Raw genomic sequence first — 13,994 nt, forward strand, 5'->3', positions numbered from 1 at the left:
GAAAGTTAATTGCTGGGTGACAGCCAAGCATTTCCACAACTAATGGATCTGATCTAAGATGTGCAGTCTTGCCATGTCCAGTTGGAAATGGTAGTGTACAATTGAATGTCTCACTGAAGGATGAGGCTTTCAAATACCCCTCTTCTCAATGGTCAGGTAGCCAAACCAATCACTGCATAAGACAAGGCAAAAGCATTTGCAACAGTCTTCAACCAGAGTGCCAAGTAGATGATCCATGTTGGCCTCCTCCAGTGGTCCCCAGCATTAATGCCAATATTCAGCCAATTAGATTCATTCAACGTAATATCAAGAAAGGACTGGAGGCATGTTATATTGCAAAGGCTGTGTCCCCTGATAACATTCCAGCAATAGTGCTGAAGATGTGTACTCCAAAACTTGCCACACCCCTTGCCAAGCTATACTAATAGAGCTACAACATTGTCCACCTGACAATGTGAAAAATTGCCCCATTCTGTCATGTACAAAAAAAAAGCAGGACAACTCCAAATGAACCAATTACTGCCCCATCACTTTACTGGTGATCATTAGGAAAGAGATGAAAGATGCAAGAAACAATGCTATCAAGCAGCACTTACTGTGCGATAGTCTGCTCACTGACCTTTGGTTTGGATTCTGCAAGGATAAATCAGCTCCTGACCTCATTAAAGTCCATGTTCAAACCTGGACAAAACAGCTGAATTCCTGAATCATAGAGACATTTGGAACAGAAACAGATCCTTCGGTCCAACTTGTACATGCCCACCAGATATTCTAAATTAATCTAGTCCCATTTGCCAGCATTTGGCCCATATCCTTCTAAAGTGTTCCTATTCATTTACCCATCAAGGAGCCTTTTAAATGTTGTGATCATTCCAGCCTCCACCACTTCCTCTGGCAGCTCATTTCATACACAAACCACACTCTGCGTAGAACATTGCCCCTCAGGTTCCTTATATATTCTTCTTCCTTCAACTTAAACCTATGGCCTCTAATTGTGGACTCCCCATACCCTAGGAAAAAGACCTTGCCTCTTTACCCTATCCATGCTGCTCATGATTTTATAAAACAGAAAAAAAATGAACAGCAGTGATTAATATGCACAATTCGATTTAAAAGGCTCTATCAACCAGCTCTTTGCATGCAGCTCTGCAAGAATTCTCCTGTCAGACATCTGACCCTTCTTCGAGGAGAAAGTGAGGGCTGCAGATGCTGGAAATCAGAGCTGAAAATGTGTTGCTGGAAAAGCGCAGCAGGTCAGGCAGCATCCAAGGAACAGGAGAATCGACGTTTCGGGCACAAGCCCATCTGACCCTTCTTGCCAAATGATAATTCTTCTCCTCATTTAAAATATATTTAAATACCCAATAATAGATTTGATGCCAACTTTTCAAAAGGTTTGATTTTCTCATTTACAAAACTGACGCAAACTGTTCTTGTCATCCCTGTAAAAGTAGAGTGGCACTGAAGACAGGATCCCATGAAAACCACAGAATCATACAAAATAAGAGGCAACCACTCAGTACATGTCTCTACAATAAATTCTGTGCCTTTCCATGTTGTTTTCCCCCCGCCCAACTCTGCAATATTTCATATAACCAGAAGTTACAGCAGTTCAGGTCAAGATCTGGGTTCCTTTTAAGTTCAGTGAGGATTTGTCTCTCAAATTTGCACTTACTTTTTACTCCTTCCATGAGCCCCTTTCAGACAATGCATTCACTGACTATCTGCTAGTTTGTTTGTAGGGTTCACTTGGCCCAATGGGAGTGGTTCTATCTCTGAGCCAGAAGGCCTGGGTTTAGGTCCCACCTACTCCAGAGGTATGTCATAACATGTCAGAATAGATTGATTTTAAATATGTTTGCTTGCTGGTAGGACTTGCCAAAAGCAAAGGATATTTGAAGCACTTCAACTAATTCAGCGAAAGAATGTCCCTTCAATCATCTACTGATTATACTCGAGTGATGCAGTGTTTCATGAATGCAGTGTAACTGTAACCAATCCAAAGGGGTCTGTGAATCGAGAGAGATTGTCAGCACCTGATCACAGCACAGGGATAAAGGTGAGGTGAAATGACTGCCCTTGACATCAAGGCTGCATTTGACGGGTATGGCAACAAGAATCATAGAATCCTTACAGGGTGAAAACAGACCTTTCAGCCCAACAAGTCCACACCGACTCTCCAAAGTGTATCCCACCCAAACCCATTCCCCTACCCTATTACTCTACATTTATTCCTGATTAATGCACCTAACCTACACATCCCTGGACATATGGGCAACTTAGCATGGCCAATTCACCGAGCCTGCACATCTTTGGGTTGTAGGAGAAAACTGAGCACCTGGAAGAATCCCACGCAGACACAGGGAGGATCCGAGGCTAGAATCGAACATGGGTCCTGGCACTGTGAGGCAGCAGTGCTAACCACTGAGCCACCAAGAAGCCTGAGCAAAGCTAAAATCAATGGGAATCGAGGGGGGGTGGAAAAACCTCTCTGCTGATTGGATTCATAATTGGTACGAGGAAGCTGGTTTCACAAATATCTCAGAGCCAAGACATCTCTACAGGAATTCCTCAGGGTGGTTTCTTGGACTCAACCAACATCACCTGCTTTATCAATTGTTCCTCCATTGTACAGTCTAAAGTAAGGACATTCATTGGTGACTGCACAATGTTGCACACCATTCGAGACACCTCAGATACTGAAACAGTGTCCAAATGATGCAAGACCTGGCTAATATCCAGGCTGACGCTGACAAGTGGCAAGGAACATTCATCCACACAAATGCCAGGCAATGACCATCTCCAACAAGAGAGAACCCAACCATTATCCTTTAACTTTCAATGCATTATCATTGCTGAATCCCCATTATCACCACCGAAAAACTTTTATTCTTTCCACCACCAATGCCCAGCAACAATATGCAGTACAGAAATCCACCAAGGCTTTTTAGACAACACCTTGCAAACTCAGAACCACTACTAACTGGAAGAATAAGAGCTGCAAATATATGGGAATACCACCATCTGCAAGTTCCTCTCCAAGCCACTCATCATACCACTGTTCCTTCAGTGTCACTGGATCAAAATCCTGGAACTCCCACCCCTAGACACTGGACTGCAGTGGTTCAAGATGACAGCTCATCACCACCTTCCCAAGAGCAACTGGGGATGGGCAAGAAATGCTGACCCAGTCAGGGAACCCACATTCACTGAATGAATTTTTTAAAAGTGCAAAATATATGTTTTAAATAACATAAAATGATATCTGGAACCAAAAGATGCATGGGATCCACAGTGATTTGGCTGTGTGAAAGCAGAATTGGCTTGCCCATAGAAGGCAGAGGGTCGTGGTGGAAAGGTGTTTTTCTGCCAGGAGGTCTGTAAGTAGTGGTGTTCTGCAGGGATCCATACGAGAACCTCTGCTGTTCGTAACATATAGAAATGACCTGGATGAAAATGTACATGGGTGGGTTAGTAAGCTTGCAGAAAATACAATGATCGATGGAGTTGTGGATAATGTCAAAGGATACAGGAGGATATGGATCAGTTGCAAATATGGGTGGAGAAATGGCAGAGGGTTTAATCTGGGTAAGTGTGAGGTGCTGGAAAAGTATACAGTTCATGGCAGGATCCTGAACAGCATTGAGGTACAGAAAGATATTGAGGTTCAAGTTCCCTGAAAGTGGCCACGCAAGTAGATAAGGTGGTAAATAAGGCATATAGCATGCTTGCCTTTATTGATTGGGAATTGAATACAAGAGTCAGGACGTCATGTTGCAGCTTTATAAAACTTTGGTTAGGCCACAGTTAATATTTCATTTAATTCTGGTTGCCACATTACAGAAAGGATGTGGAGGTTTTGGAGAAGATGCAGAAGAGGTTTACCACTGTACTGATTGGGACCAGCTGGATCTTGTTTTCTGCGAAATCATAATTGGAGTTGTTAACCTGGGCCAATCAGGAAAGCCTTGGCTGACCAATATATTCAGGAGAAAAAAAAACATAACCAGGAGATTTAGAATTTCCTCAGTTGAGGACTGACTCTGAGCTGGCTGGCTACTGCCAGTGCACAAGTAAATAAAGACTGACTTTGTGATGGGACCTGGCCTTTGTGCAGTTACTTCAACCAGGATGCTGTCTAGATTCGAGGGTTTGGGCTGTAAGGAGAGGATAGAAAATCTTGGGTTGTTTTCTCTGGATCAGTGGAGGCTAAGGGGAGACTTGACAGAAGTGTATAAAATTATGAAATGCATAGATAGGGTTGATGAAGTTGAAATATCTAATACGAGGAGGCATACATTTAAGATAAGAGGGAGAAAGTTCAAAGGAGATGTGACGTGCAAGTTTTTTACAAAGAGAGTGGTAGGATTCTGAACTGCGCTGCCAGGGTCATTGCGGAGGCAGATACAATCAGGGCAAGGAATGGAGGGATATGGACCAAGGGCAGGCAGAAGGGATTTGCTTAATTTGGCATCATGTGCGGCACAACACTGTGGGCAGAAGGGCCCCTTCCTATGCTGAACAGTTCTATGTTCTAAGTAATAAATGCAGAGCAGCAATTATAAAAACAGTATTTGGGCAACATTGGGTACAGGTTAGAGAATTTAGCGTGGCTGGGATTTCAAAATCCTTTTAACCATGTAATTGTTGCAAAACACTGCATATGTGTCTGTCCAGTTCTTCCTTCTTTCTCAGTGTCCTTTTCTGGAAAATCTTTAATTCTGCAGATGAACTGCGGCACTGATGCAGTGACCTTGCTCAATGACGTTGTGCTTTCTGAGTCTGACCTGAAAATACAAACTGCAGTTTAAATGCAGACAGTTTCAGACTACAAGAGATGGAGACCGTGAGACAGGGAAGGCAAATAGAGAATGACAAAATGATTGCGTGTTAAGATAGAGACAAGTTGGGAGAGGCTGAGGAGTCAAATAAAAGAAATAACCTCAGTGATAGTTTGGTGAATGCAGATTCAACAATTCCCTTCTGAGTAATAGGGAGAGAAGGACTGCAGGGTTTTGTGAAAAGAGGTGTTGAGGTGAGGGGAGTAGAATGAACTGGATTGGTTTCTGAAAGAAGTAGTCCACGCTCATTTGGGGTGAAAAGACTCCTGCAGGGCTGTACTAAGACTCTAAGAATGAAATTAATTCTTCCTGTTCTGAATGAGTGAAAAGCAAATAAAATTGCTGAGACTTTGTACAATTGCCTCTATTTTGTACAAGTATTTACACATGAGAGGATCTGATACATCCAGGTCAATGAAGTAGAGTTGATTTTTTGGTAGCCACTTTAGGCTGACAATGGCACTCAGGTGTAAAGATGAATTAAATAAGTAATATAATTCAGACAGACAGTTTGTCCACTTCATAGATGCACAGAGAGTGAAATTTCACTCCAATATTGCAGAAGTTTGGGAAGCAGTGCAGGTACATCAGGCTCTTTCCACCAGAGAATGTTTGATGTGAAATGTCAATGTATATTTAATATATGATATGTAACTGAAAGTGTAATGTGACACCTTAAATTGACACATACTGTATGAGAAAGAAACTGAACTGGACAGCGCTTCAACTGATAAAATTTGACCTTTTATGTCATAAGGACACGAACTCAAGAAATAGGAGCAGGCTCAGGCCATTCAACAAGATCATGGCTGATTGTAAGCTCCACTTACCCATCCGCTCACCATAACATTTAATTCCTTTACTGTTCAAAATTCTACTTTTGCCTTAAAAACATTCAACGAGGTCGCCTGAAATGCTTCACTGGAGACCAAAACTGCAAACAGTATTCCAGGTGTGGCCTCATCAGTTTGCTACACAATTGCAATATAACTTCCCTGTTTTAAAACTCTATGCCTCTTGCAATGAAGGACAATATTCTATTTGCCTTCTTAATTTCTGGCTGCAGTTGCAAATCAACATTTTGTAATTCATGCATAAGGACACCCAGGTCCCTCTGAACAGCAGCATGCTGCAACTTTTCACCGTTTAAATAATAGTCCATTTTGCTGTTATTCCTACCAAAATGAATTATCTCACATTTACCAACATTGTACTCCATCTGCCAGACCCTTGCCCACTAACTTAACCTATCTATATCCCTCTACAAACAGGCTCTTCCACTCATCTGAGTGTCATCTGCAAACTTTGACACATTACATATGATCTCCAACCCCAAATCATCAATGCAAATTGTAAACAATTGCAGTCCCAATACTGATTCCTGAGGCACATCATGAGTCACTGATCTCCAACCAGAAAACCATTCATTTAACCCCACTGTTTGCTTTCTGATAGTTGACCAATCCTCTATCCATGCACATATATTACCCGTAATGTGATGCACCTTTATCTTGTGGAACAGCCTTTTGTTCAGCACTTTGCTGAAAGACTTCTGAAAATCCAAATACACCACATCCACCACTTCTCCGTGTCCTTTTCCAAGTTATTCTGAATAAAGTCTTTTGTTAATAACAAAAGTAAGTCAAGCAGCTGCAGTCATACACATGCACAGTGACACAAGCAAATTCTCATGAACAGCACTTTCATATCTGAAATCTGTGTTTTCCAATTTCCGCAACCCAAGTGGGCTTGCACTCTCAGCCTCAGTGCTGACCTGGTGAGGTGTCCTCTCAGCATAGTATGGCTTCCTCATGGCCCATTGTGGCTTCTTCTTGGCCCAGTGTGGCTACCTCTCAGCTTGGCATGGCAGTCTCAGCCCCAGCATGACAATCTCCCTGGCCAGCCATGGCAGTCTTTTGGCAACCCATCATGGTGGTCTCCTGGCCTGGTGGCGATCTGTTGGCAGCCTGTGGTAGTTTTTCAGTCTGGTGTGGCCTCAGCACGGACTACCAGTCTTCAAGGCTTGGCACATACACAGAGGAAAGGAGCCAGGGTGATCTGGGTTGGAAAGACTGTTATGTTAACTTTTTATTTCTCTATTTTAGTAATTTATTCCTATGATCTGTAATGCCGGACTTCATTTTTTTATTTTTCTAATTTTATTTTCTAATTTTTTCCCTTAAGAACTTGTAGAGTCATAGAGATGTACAGCATGGAAACAGACCCTTCGGTCCAACCTGTCCACGCCGACCAGATATCCCAACCCAATCTAGTCCCACCTGCCAGCACCCGGCCCATATCCCTCCAAACCCTTCCTATTCATATACCCATCCAAATGCCTCTTAAATGTTGCAATTGTATCAGCCTCCACCACATCCTCTGGCAGCTCATTCCATATACGCACCACCCTCTGTGTGAAAAGGTTGCCCCTTAGGTCTCTTTTATATCTTTCCCCTCTCACCCTAAACCTATACCCTCTAGTTCTGGACTCCCCGATCCCAGGGAAAAGACTTTGTCTATTTATCCTATCCATGCCCCTCATAATTTTGTAAACCTCTATAAGGTTACCCCTCAGCCTCCGACGCTCCAGAGAAAACAGACCCAGCCTGTTCAGCCTCTCCCTATAGCTCAAATCCTCCAACCCTGGCAACATCCTTGTAAATCTTTTCTGAACCCTTTCAAGTTTCACAACATCTTTCCGATAGGAAGGAGACCAGAATTGCACGCAATATTCCAACAGTGGCCTAACCAATGTCCTGTACAGCCGCAACATGACCTCCCAACTCCTATAACTCAGTACTCTGACCAATAAAGGAAGGCATACCAAATGCCTTCTTCACTATCCTATCCACCTGCGACTCCACTTTCAAGGAGCTATGAACCTGCACTCCAAGATCTCTTTGTTCAGCAACACTCCCTAGGACCTTACCATTAAGTGTATAAGTCCTGCTAAGATTTGCTTTCCCAAAATGCAGCACCTCACATTTATCTGCAAACTTACTAACCGTACCTCTTATGCTCGTATCCAAATCTATTATGTAAATGACAAAAGTACTGAAGAATCTGTACCTTGTAGTTAAGATGGCACTGTAACTGGCGTCTTGAAAGACTTTTTTCACTGTAGTCCTTTTAGTACATGTGACAATAAAGCTAATTCAATTCAATTGTTGATTTCCAATTATTTGTCCATCTTTTCAGATGTTTGTGTGATCTGCTGCCACCAAGTGGATCAACTCTGTTATAAGTGTACAAGAGCAGTTGGTTTTCATAACAGATAGAAGAGAATGGGCCCATTTGTTCTGAAGTTCAGAAGAATGGGAAGTATTTTCAGACAAATATGAAAATGTCTGAGAGTACTTGGCAGGGTAGATGCTGAAAGTATGTTTCTCTGGCTTTATAGCCTAAAACTAATGTCAGATACTCAGGTCTGATGCAGGGACAAATTTCTTCACCATGAGGGTTCGAAATCTTAAGAATTATCTTGACTAGAGGACTAAGGATGTCAACATTGACAGATTTTAAGGGAATAAGGTTAGATACTAACAGAGGGATTAGAAACAGGAACCATGGGCGCCTTGAACCTGTTCAATAAAATCAGATGGTCGCTGATTTACGAATGCTCACATGTACAACTAGGATCCTATATTACTACTCATTTTAAGGATCTGACATGTGAACATTTGATCATACTTATGAATGGATATTTTATATTTTTCTGTGTTGTGTTCTGACTTGTGTATAAACTGACTTAAGAACATACTCAGAAACAGAATTCGTTCATAATCTGGGCACTACCTGTAACTCAACATTCCACATTGCCCCTGTTTGCTTGTCAAATGTTTGTTTCCACTTTAAAATGTTCAAAGACTTTGTCAAAAAACATTTGAAAAAGCAAATTTCAAAGACTCTCAGTCCTCTGAGAAGAAATTTTTTATCATCTCTGTCTTAAATGGGTGACTCCTTATTTTGAAACAGTGACCACTGGTTCTAGATTCTTCTCAGAAAGAAACATTCTTTCCATCTGAACATTTTCACAACCATTCAGGAAATTCAAGTCACCTCTTGCTCTGCTGAATTTCATGAGATAGAAGCCTGCCTGTCAAACCTCTAATAATGAGACAACCTCCCATTCCAGTTATTTATCTGGTAAACCTTCTGTGCATTCCTTTCCATGCAGTTATATCCTCCTTAAGTCAGGAGACCAAGACTGAACGAAGTACTCAGATGTGATCTCACCAACCCCCTATATAAGTGACACAAAACCACCCCAACTTCCATCTTCATTTCCTTATTTACTTTTATTTCGGTGATGTTACTTGCATTCTGTACAATGAAAACTAATGCAAAATACCCGTTCACTTCAGCTGACATCTCCTTATTTTCCATTATTAAACCACCATGCTCACTTTCTGTGTCAAATGAATCCTCACTTTGTGAACTCATTTCTTTCTAAAATATCTCTACAGACTATTTTTAAAAACTAGCTAGTATTCTCTCTTGCTCCTTATTATGTTTTTAGTCATTCTGGACTAAATTGTCTGATTTTGTCTGATCTTCTAACTATCATCTACTCACCCACGTTTGCTCAATTATATGATTTTTCTAACAAATCAATACAGTCCTTAATATTTTTCGGACATCACTTTGTCCTCTCTTGGAATTTTTCCTTGTAAAAAAGTTGGTAAACAAGTTGGAATGTATCCTCCTCTGTATTCTCAAATATTGGCGAAGTACCTGTACTTAAGCGTCCTTAACCAAATTTGTCGGTTCACTTTAGCTTTCACACTCTCATAATTGCCTGACTTAACTTTAAAATATTAGTTTTGGACTCATCTTCCTGCAACTTAATAGAACTTTCAATCATATTATGATATATTTAAACATATCATGGTCTGAGATAGGTGGGAAGAGAGAATTGAGGTGGAGGATTGTTCATTATGTTATTGAATGGCAGAGCAGGCTGAAAAGAAAACGTGAATTACTTGACTTCTTGTCTTCTACAAATAAATGTTGTTATTCATAATCAAGACTGCGAGGCAGTATGACCAGATTCCAACTGATTGTGTGAGAGTACTTATTTTCCATAAATTAAAGATCACAAACATATTTTCTTCTCCATCAGGATTGACTCAAAAGTTTAAGTTCATTCAGTACAATGACTCACTGACCATATATTTCTTTATAGGGAGTCATTATGTGAAAAATATTTGTGCTGAACACCTTATACATGGATTTAATAGCTATTGGTTAGCACTGCTGCCTCACAGTACCAGATATCCGGATTTGATTCCAATCTCCAAAAAATTGTCTCGTATCTTTTTTAAAATCTTTCTCCTCTCAGCTTAAAATATGCCGCCGAGCCTTGAAATCCCACTGTAGGGAAAAGACACCCTCCATTCACCTTAACTACACCCTTTGTTATTTTATAAACCTCTCTGAGGTCACTTCTCAACCTCCTATAACTCCAGTGAAAAAGGTCCCAGCCTATCTAACCTTTCCTTATAGCTCAAATTCTATATTCCTTGCAACATCCTGGTAAATCTCTTCTGAAACAGGTGTTCTGGTTTCCTCCCACAGTTCAAAGATGTGCAGGTTTGATGGATTGGCCATGCTAAATTATCCTGTAGTGTCCAAGGATGTGTACGCTGGGTAGATTACTCATGGAAAATGCAGGGTTTTTGGGATAGGGTAGAGTGGGATACGCCTTGGTGTGGACTCATTTGGCCAAATGGCTGCTTCCACTCTGTAGAGATTCTATAATTCTATCACACTGTACAAAGTGTGACTAATTCATCACTTACTTATTGACAATTGTCTCCAAACAAATAGGAATCACAATTTAATCTGTCAATCACATTTGAAATACAAAGTCTTCAATATATATCAGTGAAGTATTTCTCCAGGCTTTTCTGTCAACATGGAGATTCACTTGGGCCAAACAGGGAGTCAGAGGCAGCTCTGTGATCATCAGTCAAAATTCTCTGCTCAATGCTCAAACTGCACCCCCAATGCAATATGCACAGTGTACTTATAATACAGATGCTGAAATGTACAGTTGGAAACAACAATTATCATGGATCTATAGACATCCATGCATATCCTTTTCTAATTGAGAATATGTGTGAGACAGACAATGTGATTGGGGAAGTATGGCAGTTTCTTCAGGCAATATGAGTGAGAAGGAAAGTTCTTGCTAATCAACAAGGCACAGTCACCTCACCTTCATTTCCTCTCTGTTTATCAGGCCAGGTTATTCAGGAGCAAACTGATTGTGTAATTTACAGATTGCAATTGTGGGTGCCCATTAAGAGGTCGAAAAGGAAAAGGAAATAATTGAAAATCTGGAGACTCTGAATGAAATAGGAACGGTCCATTTCTTATGAATTTTGTTATGCATATTGTCATAGAAAAAACAAACCGTAAACATACTGTTGCTGTCAGGCAGCAGAATGAGGAAATGTAGCACAGATCCTGCAAGTGGAAATTTTTCACGAGGTGTTAGTTGTGTCAAATAAATGACTCAAGCTCTCTCTTAAAACTCGTTATATCATCAATATTCACAACATGCCTAAATTAACACAATCAAAAAGCTGACACAAATCTCAATTTTCTTTCAACACAAATCTATCAAGTGTGTACCAGGACATGGTGAGAAACTAGGGAAGACACTATGGGGCCTCTCGCAGATATATTTGTACTTCAACAGTTATGGTGAGGTGCTGGAAGACTGGAGAGTAGCTAATGTGCCATTATTTCAGAAAGGTTGCATAGAAAAGCCAAAGAACTGCAGACCAATGAGTTTGACATCCGTGATGGATAACTTGTTGGGGGGATTGAGAGAGACAGGATTTACATACACTTGGAAAGGCAAGAAGTGATTAGAGATAGTCAGCATGGCTTTGTGCGTAGGAAATCATACCTGGCTAAATTGAATGGTTTTTTTAAGGATGTGACCAAGAATATAGATGAAGTCAGAGCAACAGACATTGTCTGCATGGACTTTAGCAAGACCTTTGACAAGGTTCCATATGGTAAACTAGTAAATAACGTTAGATCACAGGGGATCTGGAGAAAGCTAGCCAATTGGCTCCAAAATTGATGCTTTACGTCTCTTTCAGAATTTCCAGTTTGCAGGCTCAGCTGTCTCCTCTTTGCCATGGATGTGTAATCCCCTTAAATGTCCATTCCCCATCAGGATGGTCACAGGGTCCTCCACTTCCTCCTGGAGAAAGGGCCTGAACTATCCCCATCCACCATCACCTTCCTCCATCTGGCTAAGCTCGTCCTCACCCTAAACAACTTCTCTTTTAACTCCACTCACTTTCTTCAGGTCAGAGGGTGGCATGGACGCCAGATATACCTGTCTGTTTGTAGGGTATGTGGAACATTGCTTGTTCCAGTCCTTCTCTGGTATATCGATGATATCATTGTTGCTGCTTCCCTCTCTCATCTGGAATTGGAAAAGTTTATAAATTACGCTTCCAATTTCCACCCAGCTCTCACCTTCACCTGGTTTATCTCTGACTCCTTCTTTCACTTCCACAACATCTCTGTTTCCATTTTTGGGGATAGGATAGCCACCAATATTCACTGCAAAACACCTGACTCATACAGTTACCTTGACTATACATCCTCATGCCCTGCTTCCTGAGACAGATGTATTGGCCAGGAGTCAAGGTGGTGTGTTGAAGTGGCAGGCAAGTGGAAGCTCAGTGTCTTTTTTGCGGAGAGAATCAATTTAGGTAAAGGGGCAGTAATGGAATCAATCTAGGTAAAGGGGCAATACAGAGAGATTTGGGTGTTCTTGTACACAGTCAATGAAGGTAAGCATGCAGGTACAGCAGGTAGTGAAGAAGGCTAATAGCATGCTGGCCTTCATAACAAGAGGGATTGAGTATAGAAGCAAGGAGGTTCTTCTGCAGCTGTACAGGGCCCTGGTGAGACCACACCTGGAGTATTGTGTGCAGTTCTGGTCTCCAAATTTGAGGAAAGACATTCTGGGGTAGACTATTTAGGACAGAGATGAGGAGAAACCTCTTCACCCAGAGAGTGGTGGCTGTGTGGAATGCTCTGCCCCAGAGGGCAGTGGAGGCCCAGTCTCTGGATTCATTTAAGAAAGAGTTGGATAGTGCTGTCTAGGATAGTGGAGTCAAGGGTTATGGAGATAAGGCAGGAACAGGATATTGACTAAGGATGATCAGCCATGATCATATTGAATGGTGGTGCAGGCTCGAAGGGCAGAATGGCCTACTCCTGCACCTATTGTCTATTGAATGGAGGTCTTCTGTGAAGCAGTCACCCAGTCTACGCTTGCCCAATGTAGAGGAGAATCTATTCCATTATTCCAGGTCTTATATTTCCATTGCATCTGATCTGATGATGCCAACTTCAACAAGGGAGCTTCTGAAATGTCCACCTTCTTCCTCAACTGAGGATTCTCCAGCACCATCGTTGACAGGGACCTCAGCTGGGTCCATCCTAGCTACAGCACTTCAGCCCATATCCTCTCTCTTCCTTCCCACAGCAGCAATAAAGTCCTCCTTGTTGTCACTCTACCATACCACTTGCATCCATATCCAGGGGATCATTAGCTGCCATTTCCAGCAGGATACCTCCAACAGACACATATTCCCTTCCCTGTCAGCCTTTTGCAAGGACCATTCCCTCTGGGACACCCTGGTCCATTCCTCCTTCACTCCCAACATGTCCACACAATCCCATGGCACCTTCCACTGCAACCACAGAAGGTTTAACACCTTTTCTCCTTATTTCCTCCCTCCTCAGTATCCAAGGGCCCAAATATGCCTTCCGGGTGAAGCAGCACTTTACCTGCACTTCACTTAATCTCGTCAAATATATTCACTGCTCTCAGTGAGGTCTCCTCCACATTGGGAAAATGTGGGGATTGCAGATGCTGGAGAGTCAGAATCAAAAAGTATGGTGGTGGAAGAGCACAGCGGGTCAGGCAACATCCAAAGAGCAGGGGAGTCGGTGTTTCAGGATGAAGGGCTTATACTTGAAATGTCGACACTCCTGCTCCTCGGATGTTGCTGTGCTTTTCCAGCGCCACAATTTTCAATTCTCCTCTACGTTGGGCAAACGAAGCATAAACTGGGTGGCTGCTTCACAGAATACTTACATTCTGTCCACAAA

The 13,994-nt window shown here is 41.9% G+C and overlaps 1 protein-coding gene across 3 annotated transcripts in view; it reads right to left on the bottom strand.

The window, feature by feature from the left end:
• The window catches only part of LOC122543083 (cytosolic purine 5'-nucleotidase-like), a 126,646-nt gene that overhangs the window by 58,133 nt on the left and 54,519 nt on the right, over positions 1–13,994 (bottom strand). Inside the window, exon 2 of one of the 3 annotated variants that reach the window (XM_043681323.1) lies at positions 6,616–6,899. The exons of the other annotated variants lie outside the window; for them this stretch is intronic. Coding sequence (XP_043537258.1) covers positions 6,616–6,638 — 23 coding nt within the window. The 5' untranslated portion in view covers positions 6,639–6,899. The remainder of the gene's footprint in view (positions 1–6,615; positions 6,900–13,994) is intronic. 3 annotated transcript variants of the gene reach the window in all.

Source organism: Chiloscyllium plagiosum, chromosome 42 (assembly GCF_004010195.1).
Source record: "Chiloscyllium plagiosum isolate BGI_BamShark_2017 chromosome 42, ASM401019v2, whole genome shotgun sequence".
NCBI classification, from domain to species: Eukaryota; Metazoa; Chordata; class Chondrichthyes; order Orectolobiformes; family Hemiscylliidae; genus Chiloscyllium; species Chiloscyllium plagiosum.